The sequence below is a fragment of the Onychostoma macrolepis genome, chromosome 12, assembly GCF_012432095.1.
Source record: "Onychostoma macrolepis isolate SWU-2019 chromosome 12, ASM1243209v1, whole genome shotgun sequence".
NCBI classification, from domain to species: domain Eukaryota; kingdom Metazoa; phylum Chordata; class Actinopteri; order Cypriniformes; family Cyprinidae; genus Onychostoma; species Onychostoma macrolepis.
The window spans coordinates 17,310,740-17,328,437 of record NC_081166.1 but is presented as its reverse complement, the minus strand read 5'-3'; the positions used below and the strand labels follow the sequence as shown (position 1 = coordinate 17,328,437).

At 34.5% G+C, this 17,698-nt stretch overlaps 4 protein-coding genes across 4 annotated transcripts; 3 read left to right on the top strand and 1 right to left on the bottom strand.

Moving 5' to 3' along the window:
• The first annotated feature begins 456 nt into the window (after positions 1-456).
• lcmt1 (leucine carboxyl methyltransferase 1) lies at positions 457-8,437 on the top strand. The gene is made up of 11 exons (XM_058794544.1): positions 457-819; positions 1,141-1,232; positions 1,326-1,447; positions 1,618-1,694; positions 2,767-2,828; positions 2,933-3,035; positions 4,768-4,888; positions 4,985-5,086; positions 7,512-7,603; positions 7,725-7,822; positions 7,915-8,437. Exons 1-11 carry the CDS (start codon positions 734-736, stop codon positions 7,935-7,937), a joined length of 978 nt encoding a protein of 325 aa, XP_058650527.1. The 5' UTR covers positions 457-733; the 3' UTR covers positions 7,938-8,437.
• Positions 8,438-9,477: 1,040 nt separating this feature from the next.
• Positions 9,478-12,367, top strand: aqp8a.1 (aquaporin 8a, tandem duplicate 1). The gene is made up of 5 exons (XM_058794545.1): positions 9,478-10,010; positions 10,417-10,543; positions 10,707-10,921; positions 11,725-11,859; positions 12,100-12,367. The coding sequence occupies exons 1-5, from the start codon at positions 9,748-9,750 to the stop codon at positions 12,140-12,142; spliced, it is 783 nt and encodes a 260-aa protein (XP_058650528.1). The 5' UTR covers positions 9,478-9,747; the 3' UTR covers positions 12,143-12,367.
• A 1,174-nt stretch (positions 12,368-13,541) lies between these two features.
• aqp8a.2 (aquaporin 8a, tandem duplicate 2) lies at positions 13,542-15,269 on the top strand. Its single transcript, XM_058794016.1, has 5 exons — positions 13,542-13,795; positions 14,281-14,407; positions 14,491-14,705; positions 14,852-14,986; positions 15,079-15,269. The coding sequence occupies exons 1-5, from the start codon at positions 13,542-13,544 to the stop codon at positions 15,119-15,121; spliced, it is 774 nt and encodes a 257-aa protein (XP_058649999.1). The 3' UTR covers positions 15,122-15,269.
• Positions 15,270-16,815: 1,546 nt separating this feature from the next.
• On the bottom strand, positions 16,816-17,492 carry hbae5 (hemoglobin, alpha embryonic 5). The gene is made up of 3 exons (XM_058793623.1): positions 17,371-17,492; positions 17,061-17,268; positions 16,816-16,944 (listed from the first exon to the last, which is right to left on the bottom strand). The coding sequence occupies exons 1-3, from the start codon at positions 17,463-17,465 to the stop codon at positions 16,816-16,818; spliced, it is 432 nt and encodes a 143-aa protein (XP_058649606.1). The 5' UTR covers positions 17,466-17,492.
• Between the last annotated feature and the right edge of the window lie 206 nt (positions 17,493-17,698).

Here is a 17,698-nt window from a genome sequence, read left to right as displayed (position 1 = left end):
TATTTTGTTTCTGTATTTCAATTTTGAACTTTCAATCATTGACAGCTGCAGCTACTCACACTGATCCAATCCAAATCTACAATAACGCGGTTAATACTTTATCTAGTTTGTTTGTTTGTTTTATAGTTTGTTAGTTTCATGTGTGGCTTTCGTCTAAATGGAAGATTTAAGTGATACGTTTTTATATCCTTCTAATATCTATAAACCATCTGTAGCTCACGGGACATTTTCCCGTTATCATTTACGTGAGTCATGCAGGGGTTTAACATTGTTGTGAAAAATAATATAAAACGACGGAGTATTTATAAAACAGACTCGATTACAATTTGCAGAATCATACGCGTAAACATCTACACATTAACCAATATGAATGTTACACATAAATGTGAATTAAATGCACTGTCATGCGCAGTAAGGTCTCCTTGCTGCCACGAGATGTATTATGGGAAAGTTTCGTCAGCGGAAGTAGATGTAAACATGTGATTGTCAATCGGAGCGTTTGGTCCAGTTTTGCTTCTGTTATGCGCCTGTGAAATTCAGTATGCTTGACTCAAATAAATGTGCTTGAAAAAATATTTAAAGAATCTGTTGATAACCTTGAAGAACTGAATCTTAGACTGCGGCGTTTTTTCGGAAGTCGATCATTTTGGCTAACATTTAGCATTTGTGTTCATACAAATACAGCATGTATATGTAACGCAGTGTTTATTAGTATTGCTTCAAATAAGTGTCCATGGCATCCAAACAGCCATTTACAGATTCTGACACTGCTGATGAAGCAGTCAGAGCAACTTGCGACGATGCATCGATATGCAAAAGGTAGCACGCCACGGCGTACAGTGATCAATAATAAAATTATTAAACATGATTTTCTGTGATTTTAGATACAGTGCTTCTCTCTTGACATTCAACTGCAGTGTTATTGAGCATCCTGTGTATCATCAAAATGGGGAAAATATATTTCAGCCGTGGTTATGCACAATGTCACTGATATGAATGAATAGCTGTATATAATACTTAAAAATTATTTCATTTACAGATTATAAAATATTTTTATGTTCAAGAGACACGCTGTACTATTTGTTATCAACTTACAATAATCATTTAATATTTCACATAACTTTTTATTTTGTTTTATAGGTTTGCTACCAGTAAAGGTTACTGGACTGACCTCTACGTCCAGTATTTTGTGAGACAACTAGGTGAACGTAAAGCACCTGAGATCAACAGAGGTAAGACAGATTGTTTAAATATCTCCCCCTGCTGGTTAATGTTTGCAGCTGCGTTTAATCAAATGCGCTATTGTTTTATTAATTGTGCTGTAGGTTATTATGGTCGTGTCAGCGGGATGAATCTTCTTATTGATGCTTTTCTCAAGAAGACGCAATGTGATTGTCAGGTGGTGAATCTTGGGGCAGGACTGGATACTACTTTTTGGAGATTAAAGGTTGTTTTTAAAATTGATTTCACATTTAGCTATTTCAAGATTCAAAAGGAAAACAATAATAATACATTTATTAGTTATCTGTATTTTTAATAAGGAATAAGATATATTCTTATACAGACTCCCATAAAATATTTTTGATAAACAATCAATACTATCTACATTTTTTTTAGGATGAAAACATTATGCCAAAAAAGTTCTTCGAAGTTGACTTCCCAATGATTGTTGCCAGAAAAATACACCACATCAAGTAAGGCGTTTTTACTGTTATAATATGATTATTGTTATTATTTTCAGTAAATTGCTTTTTGATGATAACATGAATGATTTTGGATGCTTAGCATGTTCTTTTAGTCCTATTCCTGTAGAGGGAGACAGTGTCTCTAATGAGCAGTTTCTAGGACCCTCTGTCTAAGTATATCCACCCTCCAAACCATGGTTGGATTGTATATCTGTCATCTATTTTGTAGCGTATTAAATTTGATCAGTCTTTTGGTGCACTTTATCATTTTAAAGTACCCTACCTGAAATAATACTGTTCAATACCTGTTATGCATATGAATTATAGGCCTACTTGTGTGGAGGGTGGTTGGGCATTTATTTTTTAATTGCTATATAACAACAGTCAGTGGAAATTGCTGTAGGTGTGGCTGTGCAATATACACAAGACTGCATTTACATTTAGCAGTGCATTTGCATTGCATTGAGCAAACGCTTTTTATTCAAAGTGACTTACAATAGAGGAACATAAGTAATTTGTCAGAGAGCCAACAATATTCATAGTCTACAATGCCAGGTTTATTAGAAAGCTAGACTAGGAAACAAGCTAGAGCGGATGTGAAATGCAAATAAAAGGAAGATTTTTGTATGGGTTTAAGAGTGTGTATGTAAGTGACAAAATAGAAATACAAACACTGTGTCTAGAGGGAATTACGCAATACTATACAATCCGACCCTCAGTGCATTAGATAACAGAATACCAAAGTGTCATCTGCAAACAAATGATACTAGACCTTTCTCACAACCTTTTTTTGCAGTTGGCTCTGCGTTGTATAAAGTCAGTTCCCCTCAAGTTCACACAAAAAGTGTCTGCGTTTTTTGTGTAATATATTTATTACAAGTATATTTTCAGAGGGTTGTTATAGAATTCAGGGATCAAACACGTGTCCTTCCTACAAGTTGCGTAACACATGAATGGCTTTGAAGATTGAAATCTGATAACTGATAATGATCATGAGATAAAAATAATGTTTTCCATAAAACAATTGAGGTAATGATTAACTTACTATCTATCTATCCATCTATCTGTCTATCTATTACAGGACGAAACCTCCACTATCAAAACCTTTGATTGAAACCCACTCCACTGATTCACTCCTTCTGGGTATTGAAATCAAATTATAATGTAACAGAGCATTTTACTTTGCTGTTGTGTAGTGATCTTTTTCACTGTAACCTCTCATCTGTTCAACTTTGTCTCTTTGACAGATGGTCACAGCCTGGACTCGGACAGATATTGTATCATCAGTGCTGATCTAAGAGACCTTCCTGCTTTAGAGGAGAAACTAAAAAAGTTCCATATAAATCCAGAGTAAGTACTGTAGCAATATAAATTCAACATTTTTCAGTTTTTCTATTGCACTGCTTTTTGTGTGATGTTTTATCTACACGGTTATCTACGTAGATTATGTAGTAAGTGCAGTTACAACATCAGGATGAGCCTCTCTTATCTTTATTGTGATGTACAGATTTGTCTTCTGAAAGGTTCATGTTTAATTTGTCACCTCAGTTACATTAGTTAGCAACTAAAATTCATTGTTGTGTATCAGAACAATAGGTTTTTGAGATTAAACTTGATTTACTAGAAAGTTAACTTCACGATTCTGTGCATCCTAGATAGGGTTGATCCATCCTGTTTGGCATCCCAATAGGAGTTGCACGCATCTGTTGTTTTGTTTTCGTGCATCTCTGCTGATGCCCCTGACGACAATAGTACACTCGGGAGCATTTAGAGTTTCCTCAGATGCGTCAATAAGTGCACGTTTTCTTTGATGTGAACTGATGAGACCCGAAGGAAGCTACCGTTCTAGAAGGTGTATGACATCAATGGCATCATTTCCAAGGTCTCTCACCTTGAGTTTTTTTGGTTTTGTTTTGCTTTTTTTTTGCAACTTCCTGTTCAGTCCACCCTAACGTGGCGTCTTGATGTTTGCCAGCTTGTCTGCAAATCCCATTAGTGTCTCAGATGCTGAGTAAAAAATCTGGAAAATCTATTGTCATAGCACGCAAACCACTCTTCCAAAAACGTGATTTCCTGCTATGTACTTTTAGGTATTACCGTAATGATTTGTTTTCAGGAACAAACTTCTTGTTTTGCTTTAATGCATGATTGTGATGTTTGTGATGACAAATTGTGATGTTCTCACAAGAAAAAAAACTTTTACTTTTTTTTATGCAGGAAACATGATTTGGTAACAAGATTCGATTTAGTTAATGCATTAGGTATAATACACTAACAATGAACATTTTTTTTTTCACAATAAATACAATAAAATGCTTACCAATGTTGTATTTATTTGGTAAAAACGCAGTAAAAACCATAATATTATGAACTATTATAACAATTTAAAAATAATAATTTATACATTTTAAAATGTAATTTATTTCTGTGATGACAAAGCTGAATTATTAAGCAGCCATTCCTCCTGTCTTAAAGGTCACATGATCCTTCAGAAATCATTCTTATATGCTGATTCTGTGCCCAAGAAACATTTCTCATCATTATCAATATTGAAAACAGCTGTGCTGCTTAATATTTTCAAGGAAACTGTGACACGCTGTTTTGACAATAGTTTGATGAATAGGAAGTTCAAAAGAACAAGCTGTATTTCAAATAGCAATCTTTTGTAACATTATAAATGTCTTTAAAAAGCTTACTGACCTCAAACCTTTGGTGGTGTAGGTAGTGTTAATTTGAAAATATACTATTATTTATTTATTTATTCCTGTTTGTTTATTATGCATTAAATAATACTACTTTATACATAAATTGCATTAGTATATGCAGAATTTGATGTTAACCTAGATTAATAAATGCTATAAAAAGTACTGCTGTTCATTGTTAGTTCATGGTACCTAATGCTTTAGTGCTTTAGTTTTAGGTTTAATAGAATTCAAAAATTGTTACCCATGATTTATAGTTAAATTTGCCCTCTAGAGGAAGCTTAATCATAGGATGGGTGTTGTAAAGAAACACTTCCCCACCATTGATATGAACTGCTTAACATTCCTTTATCCATGTATTCCCGCTTCTCTCCACCCAGGTTGCCCACTCTGTTTCTGTCCGAGTGTGTACTGGTGTACATGACCCCTGAGCAGTCCTCCAACCTGGTGCACTGGATCGCAGACACCTTCTCCACGGCCATGTTCATTAACTACGAACAGGTGAGTTCATTACGTTAAACAGCTTCATTACTAGTCATATAAAAATTTGGCGCAAGCTCTTCCTGGCTGCATCTCTAACTGTCTAGATCTTTTCAGGTGAACATGAACGATCGCTTTGGGCAGATCATGATTGAGAATCTGCAGAGACGACAGTGCAATCTGGCTGGGGTGAATGTGTGTCAGTCTCTGGACTCTCAAGTAAGACATCTTACATTTAGGACTAGCGACTTTATTTATAATGTCATACTGTAAGATTGTCGATTGTTCTACTCCATACAGTAAGACTGTGTCTTTCTATGTGCAATCAAAACATTAGACTGGGTTGTACTTGGAATTCAAAGTTGCTTTCCTGCTCAAAATACAATGGGTAATCAAGACTCAGGAAAACAGAGCAGTTAAGCACAAGTCATTGTTTACTGCGACCAACGCCAACACTTAAGTCTCACAAGCAGTATCAGTGCAAGTCTCTCAAGGTTAACACCAGCATAGTGAACTTCTGTAGACACCCTAGAATGTCTGGTCAACATGGCTTGAAATTTGTGTTTAGATTGAAAATGTGGTAGTGTTTATGATGATAGTGTATGTTATTTCAGTTTCATTAATGTATTGTTTCAGTTTCATTGTAATGTACCGTATTATTTTTTTCAGTAACGAGTAATCAAACGAATTACTGTTTCCCCCGTTACAACGCCGTTACCGTTACTGACAATAAAATGCGGCGTTACTAAAATTTATTATAATAATACTATAATTTTATTTTTCAGTTCATCTGAATGGCTTCGCAGTGTACCTGTATTTGACGTACCGTAAACTAGTGTGAAGGCGCAGGACTCGCCGTCGCTTTGTCTCACACACCCGCAAAGAAAGATACAGAGCGATATAGTCTTACATAACATGCAGAATTGACGCGTTACATGTAAACGATATTCTTTGTTGTATTTTCCTGTCAAAATAACGGAGTTAATTTGGAATTCTTCAGCTTTTAAGAACTGCCGGTTTCTCTGGTAGTGGGCGGAACTAATGCGCAAACGACAATCTCATTGGCTGGCGCTCACCTATTATCGTCCCTGTTTTGATTTCAGCAAATCAATTTGAGCGAACGCAGACAACGTGATTAATATTCATGAACCCAGCTGCTCATTAATCCTTAGTGCGTTTTATATTGTTATTAGTAGTAGAATCCGTAGTAGTTTTGTTATCTTATCATTAGCCTATTATTTTTAGTTTTCCCCCTCTTTTTTATAGAAACACTAAATGACAAACAATATCTTAAGCACCACCACCAGTCCTAAGTTCAGTCAACATGACAAATATGCATTCATACATGGTTGTTCTGATTACTAAAGTTCTATCATATAATGCTAAATTATCATAATATCATATTATAATGCTTGACTGACTGATGCTAAGTGTCAGATACTTAAAAAAAACTGTGCCATTTTACAAACATAAGCTATATATATATATATATATATATATATATACACACACACACACTGTATATGATATAAAATAGTATATCAGATAATTAATATTAGTCTGGTGAGTAAACTAGCCAATGGTAAAAATTTTCTAGCCAATGGCAATTCTATTGCCAAGGTGCCCATAGAGGGTTGATAATATTTAATATTGGGAGCATCCAAGTTGTTTGACATATTTGAACTTTTTTTAAAGTAACCCAATAGTTACTTTCCCTGGTAATTAGTTATTTTTATAATGATGTAACTCATTATAAACTTTTTGTGAGAAGTAACTAGTAACTATAACTCATTTACTTTTTTTAAAGTAGCGTGCCCAACACTGATTGTGAGTCATATCTAATCTTAACATTTTCTGTTTTCATTTTAATTTGAAAGATTTCATAATTTTGTACCACCACAATGACCTTAGAATATCTGGTCAACATGGCTTGGTCTGTTCAATTTGCGTTCAGATTGAAAATGTGGTAGTGTTTATCATGATAGTATGTTATTTTAGTTTCATTAATATACTTATATAGATTAATTGATATTTTGAACTAGTTCATTCTTTATTATTTTCTGTTTTCATTTTAAAGTTTTAGTAATTTGTAGACGCCTCAGAATATCTGGTCAACATGGCTTGATATTTGTATTCAGATTGAAAATGTTGAAGTGTTTATTATGATAGCGTGTCATTTTAGTTTAATTAATATGCTAATGTAAATGTATTAATATTTTGAATTAGTTTAGAACTAATTTAATATTTTCTGTTTTAGTAATTTTTTCTACTTTCTGTAGACGCCTCAGAATATCTAGTCAACATTGCTTGAAATTTGTATTCAGATTGAAATGATAGTGTTTTTTTTTTTTTTTTTTGTTTCATTAATATACTAGTATAGATTTATTCATATTTTCAATTCATTTGAAATTGAAAATGTGGTTTTTATGATAGTGTGTTATTAGATATCTTGTAATTAATTGTTTTTATTTTAATTTTTTAATATTTCTATATAGTTTTTATTCATTTTTATTTAAGTTTCAGTTATTTTAATGCTTTGAGTTACTCTGAACAATAATTATAAATGTTGCCTTGGCAATTAGCCAAAAAAAAAGGTTTTAATGGTTTTAGTTAATGATAATCACCCTGATGTGTGTTTCTACAGAAGGAGCGCTTTCTGTCAGCAGGCTGGGAAAGTGTAAACGCACTGGACATGATGACGGTCTACAGCATGCTTCCTCAGGAAGATGTAGCTAGGTACACAAGCCAACACTCCAGTACAGTTGTAATCAAGCGTATATTTATAACTTTCCAACCTGTGCCAGGAAAGTCTGAGATCAGAATCTCTACAATGACATTCTTTGTTTTACATTCACAGAATTGAGCGTCTAGAGTTTTTAGATGAAAAGGAACTTCTCCAACAGCTTCTACAACACTACTGCATCTGCTGGGCCGTAAAAGATAAGCTCAATCTAGGTGAGGCTTCCATTTTAACCACTTAACTGCATTCTAGAGTTTCACGGATCGTTTGACGTCACCTGTAACTAATAGCGGACTTCTCTTTTCAGGCCTCTCGCAAATTGGGTTTTAAATGTCAGTAGGGACTTGGTTGTAAAAGTTTCATTTGAAACGACAACACCAAGAGTGCACAGGACGATCTTCTTGACGCTTTTCAGAGGACAGGAAGGGGAAGTCATTTATATCTTTATCTCCATTTTTGAGCGCAATAAAAATGGAGACTACTGGCATCAGCGTCTTTTCTTCTGTTTTACTTGTCTCCTGTCTCCCATGTGATTGATGTGTCTCACTAAAGTGCCATATTAATTCAGGCACGTTTTACAAATGTATAGCATAGCTGTTATTAAACAATCGTGAAACATTCATAAGATGAATTATTTTGTTAGCTATATGAATAGTAATGGGTTTTTGTAAAAGCACTGAATATTCATGAACGGTGATGAATGAAGACAATTAAGAGTATAAAATTATTGTTAAGTGCATGATTTTATTGTTGCACTTTAATTTGAAACCATTTTACACAATCTGCATTAAAATTCAAATCCTAGGCGGAGAGATGCCCTTGTCAAACCACATAAATTTGCCATAAGCAGCCCTCAGCTAATTTTTTCTGATTATAATGTAGTTATTAAGTTGGTTGATAATTATATAGGTATAGAATTAAACAACAACAAAAAACTCATAAGTTTGTGTCATACCGTGGGTTTTCTTTTTGACTATATAGTAGCATTCAACACTTTGGGGTCTTTTTTTCATAATACCATTCAACAGTTTGAAATTTATACTTTTATTCAACCATTGATCAAAATTGACAGTAAAGACATTCATAACGTTATAAAAGATTCTGTTTTAAATACATGCTGTTCTATTGAACTTTCATCAAAGAATCCTCATTGAGAATATTAAGCAGGACAATTGTTTTCAACATTGATAAAGAATCTTAAACAAAACAAATCAGCATATTAGAATGATTTCTGAATGATCATGTGACGTTGAAGACTGGAGTAATGGCTGCTAAAATTCAGCTTTGCTATCACAGGAATAAATTACATTTTAAAATATTAAAATACAAAACAAAACAAAGTATTTAAATGGTAATAATATTTCACACTTGTACTGTTGTTACTGTATTTTTGATCAGATAAATGCAGCTTTGGTGAGCATAAGAGACTTCTCTCAAAAACATACAAAAATCTTACGATCCTAAACTTTTGAACCGTAGAGTAAGTGTTTTTTCAACGTCACAAATAATCAAAAGGAAGTAGTTTTAGAAAACAAAAGGCGATTAAAAGACACAAAAAAAGGAAACGTTTCCTCTTTAGCCGTCAACGTCAGGCATCCTGCAGTCTTTCTCTGTGTTCATTTTTGTCAGTGACTCCCTGAAGAGAAACATTAACCCAAACCGACCTTGTGCTGTTATTTACTGCCACAGGAACCCCGATTTAATGCATGAGAGTGAGAGCAAATGCGGTACCGCGATAAATGCAGTTGATCTGCTGCAGGCCATGCTGAACTGCAGAGCGATCTATAATATGCCATTAAATTTGTAAAGTCTGAGAAGCTGCATTAACTCAATCAATTGAGTTGCATAAGACAGGCGAGCAGACCTTGAGTGACATGAGAGTTGGTTATGCACATTTTTATTGTCCTCAGTTGTGTAATAGCAAACTCGTGGATGATAAGCCGTATCCTGAAGCCGTCACCCCCCAAACAATGCTCTCCACTGCTGTAATTGTAAAGTGTTTTTCCCAAGCCACCAAGAGTGATGACGGGGGAGACTGTTGGACCGCCTTACCACCACTCCACCCCATCCTCTGTCCACCTTTATCAGTACGAAGCTGCAGTGTGTGAGCACAGATCACCTGAAGATTCACACAGGCAAGATGACTTCAGCGGAGTCCAAGTCAGAGCTCTTTACAGTAACCACTGGCGATGGAGGAGATGCCCATCAGAATCAGCCTAAGAAGTTGTCCTTCTATGAGCACTACATTCAGCCGTGCATGGCAGAGGTCCTCGGCTCCACTCTCTTCATGTTTGTGGGCTGTGTGTCGGTCATGGGTAACGTGGGCATCAGTGGGAGCATCCAGCCTGCCCTGGCACACGGACTAGCACTGTCTATAGCAATTGCCATTTTTGGAGAAATCAGGTAACTGCCATATGTTCTGTGTGCTTGATTCAGCAAATGATTAGACTTCGAAATAAAGAATAAAAATGAATAATAATATATTTAAATATTAAACATCTAAACTGAACAATGAATAATGTAACCAAAACTGTAAACTGAAAGACGTTTATTTTGCATTTACTTAAAATATCTGATTACCCTGCAAAAATTATATATATTTTCAATACTAACAAAAGTATTAGTAAATTATCATTTCTTAATTTTAGTGTTTAATTTAAAAATGAAACTTATTTTTTTTTAAATGTATTAAAGTTCTAAACCTGTTTTATTGGAGAAAATAAAATGTATCCATTCATTTCGAACCAAAACTGTACAATTTATGCTTGACTGCTTACATTTGATTTCCCTAACTGATCTTGTTTTCCAGTGGTGGTCACTTCAATCCAGCTGTGTCTGTGTGCGTTTACCTCATCGGAGGAATGGAATTGATACTCCTGGTGCCATATGTGCTGTCACAAATGTTAGGTGGAGTGATTGCTGCCAGCCTCGCCAAAGTATGTGTCTAAGCTTCTCTATTAATATTTGTGACTTGGCATGACTTGACCTTGATGCGCAAATTACTGAAAGTTCAGTCTTTAACACTGATAACACTGATGATAAAACTTTCCCTTTCCATGATTCAAGAGTTTTATTATTTCAATAATCTTTTTTATTTAGGCTGTCACTACAAATGAGGCGTTTGCTAATGCAACAGGAGCAGCGTTTGATGCCGTTCAGTCCCCTCATGGCACTGGCTCTGCGACTGTGGCAGAGATGATTATGACGCTCTTCTTGACTATGGTTGTGAGCATGGCTGCCGTGAACGGAAGGACCCGAAGTCATCTGGCTCCTTTCTGTGTTGGACTCACTGTGACTGCAAATATTTTGGCTGGGTAGGAAGCTAATATTTCATGCAAACTACAAAAATAAATTATATAGCCTATTGTACAGAATACTGTGCAACAGTATATTTTAAATAAGAAAAAATGTAGTGTTCTGTTTTGCAGCCGTAACAAGCATTTGTGTGTAAATATAGGAATGACTGGACTTAGACATCGGTATTTCTTTAGAGTTTCCAAATTTTATATAATATTACTGTACAGTACATCTACTAATGAAATGGGGGGAAAAAAGAAGTTCAGAAAGTTCACTACTGTAACAACTGTAAACATGGATGTTTTAAATATTGTGCATTTTAATTAAACATGATAATTTAATTAAAAAAAACAGGAAACATTTGAATCCAAAACAGCTAATAAAAGTTGAAAAAAATAGAACAAATACAACTATAAACATTTTTTTGTTTATAGTGTTTATAAACACATCTATATGATTTATATTAAATTTAATTATTGTATATGTAATTGTTATAATTATATATCATTATACATACTTTAAAACGTTTAAAAGAATAGAAACATAAAAACATAAATCTGTAAATATGGCTGAGATCTTTCCTAATTTTCTCACTTGTTTTAATGTGGTGTCTTTAATGAACATGGCAACCGAATGAAAGTCGCAGGATATGTTACAGGAAACAAAGACATTAAACAGCCTTAGAACAATAATGGCAATAGGAAATAATGATTCCTAACAATAAAATGTGCTAATGTGCTGTATTTGAGTCACTTAAAGCTAGTCTTCCAACCTCTCAGTTTTCAGTGATTTGACTGATTTTGGCTTCCGTGTTCAACAGGGGTGGAATATCAGGAGCATGCATGAACCCAGCACGGGCCTTCGGGCCAGCAATAGTGTCCGGTCACTGGGAGTACCACTGGATATATTGGGTGGGACCTTTGACTGGCACTCTGGTCACTGTCAGTCTTGTGAGGTATTCCTACTGCTCACTTTTACCTTGCACAATGAATGATTTTCTTCATTTATGTGAAATGTGAAGTCATTGAGTGTATAGAGATAATTGACTTTGAGGCTGATCAGATCGAAATAAGAATTAAAAGTTCATATGTGTTCACAGTTTTTGTGTTTGAAACTTTCAATCCTGATATGTTGTATGCGAGTATGAGTATCTGAGTATCTATAAGTATCTGAACAATTGCATTATTTGTTCTAGGTTGGTAGTGGGAGACAAGAAGATTCGTGTTATTTTCAAGTGATGGAGAGGGGCCCTCAGAAGTTCTCATGTTGCAAGCTTTTTAAAGTCAAGAAACTTGTAGAGCATTGTATGATATTGTCAAACATTTATATTAGTGCAGTATATTTAACCTTTCTGTATTCTGATGCTTTATTGTCTCTTTGCCAAATGTATTTGTTGTTTAGTTTTTATAGCCTGCCATAATGTATTCTGATGTTTTCTGTTAATAAACTGTCTTTTGTTAGAAATTGCCTGCATGTATTTCTTCACTTTGCATATCATTCATAAAGTAAACCTAAAACTCTTACTTACTTTCTTTATTTATTTTTATTCTTGGACTATATATGATTACTACTATTAACATTCTTATTAATATAATAATATTTTTTATTTAGAAATCAAAACATGATCTCTCATATATAATTACTACTATTAATTTTTTTAACCAAATCATTATCTCTGTTCTGAGAGAAGATTTAGAAATTGCCTGCATATATTTCTTCACTTTGCATATCATTCATAAAGTGAACCTAAAACTCTTACTTACTTACTTTATTTATTTATTTTCATGCACTATATATGATTACTACTATTAACATTCTTATTAATATAATATTATTTTTATTTAGAAATCAAAACATGATCTCTCATATATAATTACTATTATTTTTATTTAGAAATCAAAACATGATCTCTCATATATAATTACTATTATTTTTATTTAGAAATCAAAACATGATCTCTCATATATAATTACTATTATTTTTATTTAGAAATCAAAACATGATCTCTCATATATAATTACTACTATTCATATTCTTATTAACATTTAAAAAAAATCATGATATCTCTTCTGAGAGAAGATTTTGGTTTCTTTCTTTCTTTTTTTTAAATATATGACCCCCTGAGCATATTAATATTAATATTAATATTAATAATTAATATTAATATCTGTAATACCTCTATATTTATATGTCACACTGCAGCTCAAAGTTCACCTTGGAGTGCCAATATGTTGTTTTATAATGCGATATAGGTTGATAACATTTAAACCCAAGGTCAGTGAGTTATCACATACTTGACAAGCAAATAAATAACACAGAGATAATAGTAAAAACAATACTGTCCAAATGTGAAGCACCTTACATCTGATAAGGGAACAGCTATGCACTCATCTAACTCCAACCTGAAAATGTCTGTAATTATACTTGGATACCTTATTGTTCTCACTAAATCTTTCCATTGTCTCCTAAAACTTGATTGTTGTTGCTGCATCATTCATATATAATCCTACGATAATATATCAGACCTTTCAAGGATGAAAGAATGATTTATGGTGGACCAAGTTAGGTTGGCTCTGTTATCATAGTGCTTCCCTCTGCCACAGTCACAGAGTTACTCAGTGCACTGGATGGTGCACAATGTCAGCGGAGGCAGAGAAGCTAGAGCTTGAAGAGCTGGACAAAACCTTGCTGAAGAAGAACGAACCCAAACCTCTGGGCAAGTACGAGAGAATAATCCAGCCATGTGTTGCCGAGCTGGTGGGCACGACTTTTTTTGTCTTTATCGGCTGTGTGTCTGTCATTGAAAATGTGGAAGCAGCAGGACGATTACAGCCAGCGCTTGTGCATGGATTGGCAGTGGCTGTATTGGTGGCGTGTATGGCAGAAATCAGGTAAGATGTAAAAAAAAAAAAAATATATATATATATATATATGTGTGTGTGTGTGTATATATATATATATATATATATATATATATATATTTATATGTATATGTATATATATATGTATATGTATATATATGTGTGTGTGTATATGTATATATATGTGTGTGTGTGTGTATACTGTATATATATGGATTGCTTTGCTTCTTTTAATAAGTTTTAATTATTTATGTGCCAAAATATTTTTTATTTATATATTTTTTAACATTTATTTACTGTAATAATCAAAGGATGTGTACGTTTTAATTGATTGTTATTTAGCCGATGCTTTACAGTACATTTATATTCAGTTGCATCATATTCAAGAATTGTCAGGAAACCAAATTATGGGTTTGTAAATTGATTCCTGAGTGCTCAAAGTGATTTTCTGAATCCATTTCTGAAAGCAAATGAGTTTATGTCTCACCTGAATGTTTCTCTCTCTCTCTCTGCAGTGGATCACATTTTAACCCTCCATTCACCATCGCTATCTGGTTATGTGGTGGAATTCAGCTGACGATGGCTGTCCCCTACCTTATCAGTCAGCTTATCGGAGGTGTGCTAGGAGCTGCAATGTCAAAGGTGTGAACAAGAATGCATTTATTACTGATATTATTATTTATTCCCACAACCCCAAACACTAAACAGACAAATGTATTTCGAAGGTTATGACATCACACAAGAACTATGTGAACGCTACCGGAGCGGCGTTTACTATCCTTAAATCTGAGGAGCAGCTGGGGAAGGTTGTGTTTGCTGAAATGGCCATGACATGTCTAGTAACTATGGTAGTGCTGTTGGGAGCCGTCAATGGAAAGAGCAAAAGCCCCCTGGTGCCCTTCATGGTGGGCTGCACTGTTATTGTCAATATTCTGGCAGGGTGAGTCTGGAACGTAATAAAACTTAATAACAGGCATTTTTAGTTTGAGAAATGTTATGTAAGTTTATGTAACATGTGTGCTTTGTTATCATTTTTGTCTGCCTGAAAAAAAAAAAAGTCTGAAAAAATGTTGTTTTATTAAAAAGAGGAGACGTTTCTGGCACCTGTTTGAATCCTGCAAGAGCTTTTGGACCTGCGTTGATGGCTAACTACTGGACTTATCATTGGGTTTACTGGGTCGGTCCGATAGGAGGAGGTCTTGTGGCTGCTGCTCTTGTGAGGTCAGTTTGCCTTGATATCAAATCTGCCATTCCTTGTTTAGGTCTTCCGTTTCAAGAAATTATTTTTACAGCAGACTGTATTGTTTTAACAGGCTTCTGCTTGGAGATGAGAAGATACGAGTTATACTGAAATGATACTGGAGCACCTCAACGTGTCAAAACCTCTCAATTCATGATGCCATCATTAGTCTACTTTTAAGCAGTCTGAATATTTCACATGTCCAGCCTAACAGCATACTGCATTTAAAACTGTGAATTAGTGTACTTCACTTGTAAAACATGACCAACCCTTTTCTTTTCTTTTTTTCCAGTAGATGTCAGTAAATTGTCTTTTGATAATATTTTACATAAAAGAGTATGTTTTGCCTCAGGCTGTAGTCTACGGTTTACTCTATTTCATATATATTACCAGTGTGTTATAAAGTATTGCAACTTTCCACAATACAGAACAAAGAAAGACATTTTAACCCATATCAAACAAATGTCGAAATGCAAGGTTTTTGGCCAGACACCAAACAAATGAAATCCTCTACAGTATATAATTTATCCACTATATCAGGGGTTCTCAATCCTGTTCCTGGAGATCCACCTAAAGAGTTGTAACCCTGATCAAACACACCTGTATGTAGCCTAAGTATTTCAAGTGCTCTTGAAGATCTTAATTAGTTGGTTCAGATGTGTTTAAACTTTGCAGGAAGGTAGATCTCCAGGAACAGGATTGGGCACCCCTGAAATATGGTCACAGTTTATTTTAAGGTCGAATTCTCACTATTAGCCTACGACTTGCACCTCAGTAAACTCATAATTAGCTACTTATTAATAGTTAGTAAGATAGACATTAATTTTAGGTATAGGGTAGGATTAAGCGATCTTACATGGTCATGCAGAATAAGGCATTATTATGTGCTTAGAAAGTACAACAGCCAATATGCAAGAAGGCCTAATAAGCATGCTACTTAAAGCATGCTACTTATTAGTTAATATGTATAATAGTTTGTAGCCTATAATGCCCATCTGCTTTTCTTGATGTTTGTGCATGAGGCTCCTTGATAAAGCGTTTTTTTTCTCTCTCTTCAGACAATCAAGATATCAGCTTTGAATGACCGTAAATGCCCTATGCAAGACTCACGTGATTCAAAGCTGCTGGCGTGTCTCACTCATGTTAGTTAACGGGTATTTTTTATTTATTTTTTATTTTTTTTGTATAGTGGACTATATTTTAATCGGATAATGCATCTTATATATATTATATTAAAAATTATATATAAAATATGAAAAAGTAAAAGTATAAATAGCCTATATCAGTATATAAAAGTATAAAATAAAAGCATCTTTGATATATTGAACCTAATTGCAATATCCTTCTTGTAGTCTCAAAATAAACCTTCACTGTCTACTTAGTATAAAAAGGCGCACAAATATTTTATAAGCTTAAAGAAACAGAATGTATAAGGGTATCTTAGCTTAAGTATATCCTGATGTGCCAAAATTAGGCTATTTAATGTTTTTATTTATTTATTTTTTTCAAGCAACAGGCTTAACTTTAATTCACAATTAAAAATTAACTTTACAATTAAAATTTAATTTAATTCATGAAATTGCTGTAAATTTGGTGTACTCTGAGTTTAGTGATTTAAAGCAGTTTGGAATTCATATGATCCCATAGATTTGTGTTTTAGATTTGCACGTATTGCAAATGAATTTAGATTTTCTTCTCTGTCAGGGAAAAACAATGCACAGGATAAGTGTCTCCAAATGAGTTTTTATTGACATGTTGCTGACCAAATCGACAAAACAACATTCGAACTGCTTAACAAATATCAAACTGGTTAACGATATTTGTCAGACAAAGCCAGGGCCAGTCTTGCAAGGAACTTGTCCATGGCCAGGTGGGCTTCAGGTGTGAAGTCAACAGGGAAGAGCATGGCACACACCACAAGAATGTTGTGGGACAGGATCTGTTAAATGAAGATTAACAGATACCAAATTTAGTAAGACAACTTCATCATGAAAACTGTGAAAGTATGGCTAAATTATTAATAAATTAGCATCAGACACACAGCAGTATATTTACCTTGAAGTTAGCAGGATCGACTCTCAGCTGAAAGGCATGCAGCTCGCTAAGACTGAGCAGGCCGGCGAAAAGGTCGTCGATTTTCTCAACAGCCAAACCGATTCCACCGAGGACCTTCTTTCCATGCTTCCTCACAGGAGCGGATCCAGGGGTCAGGTCGCTCCAGTGAGAGAAATAGGTTTTGGTCTGAGGGTAGACATAGAGCATTCTGCAAAATGGCAAGGAGATGTCAACGCTGAATTAATCTTAGATCTGCAAAATGTGCATTAGACATACAGGCTAGTCTATAGAAAAAATTTATTTGACTTACCTGGACATTGCCTCATTGCCGATATCCTCAGTCTTTGGGGAGATCTTTGCCCAGAGGGCCTTCACAATTGTTTTGTCTTTAGCAGAGAGACTCATTTTGAATCGATGTCTGAAATGAGCAGTCGTGCTAGGGTCAAATAACTTGCCCACCTAAACGTTGGTCCTCTTTTTAAACGTTTGTAGTTGAGTGGGCACACCCAAGATATAGCCTAATTGCGTGTCAGATTGAACTCCTGCCAGTTAACACTGAAAGTTGACATGATGCCCATTTCCCCCCCTCTTCGTCTTAGGGAGAATGTGATGATACGTGCGTGCACACTTGAATCACA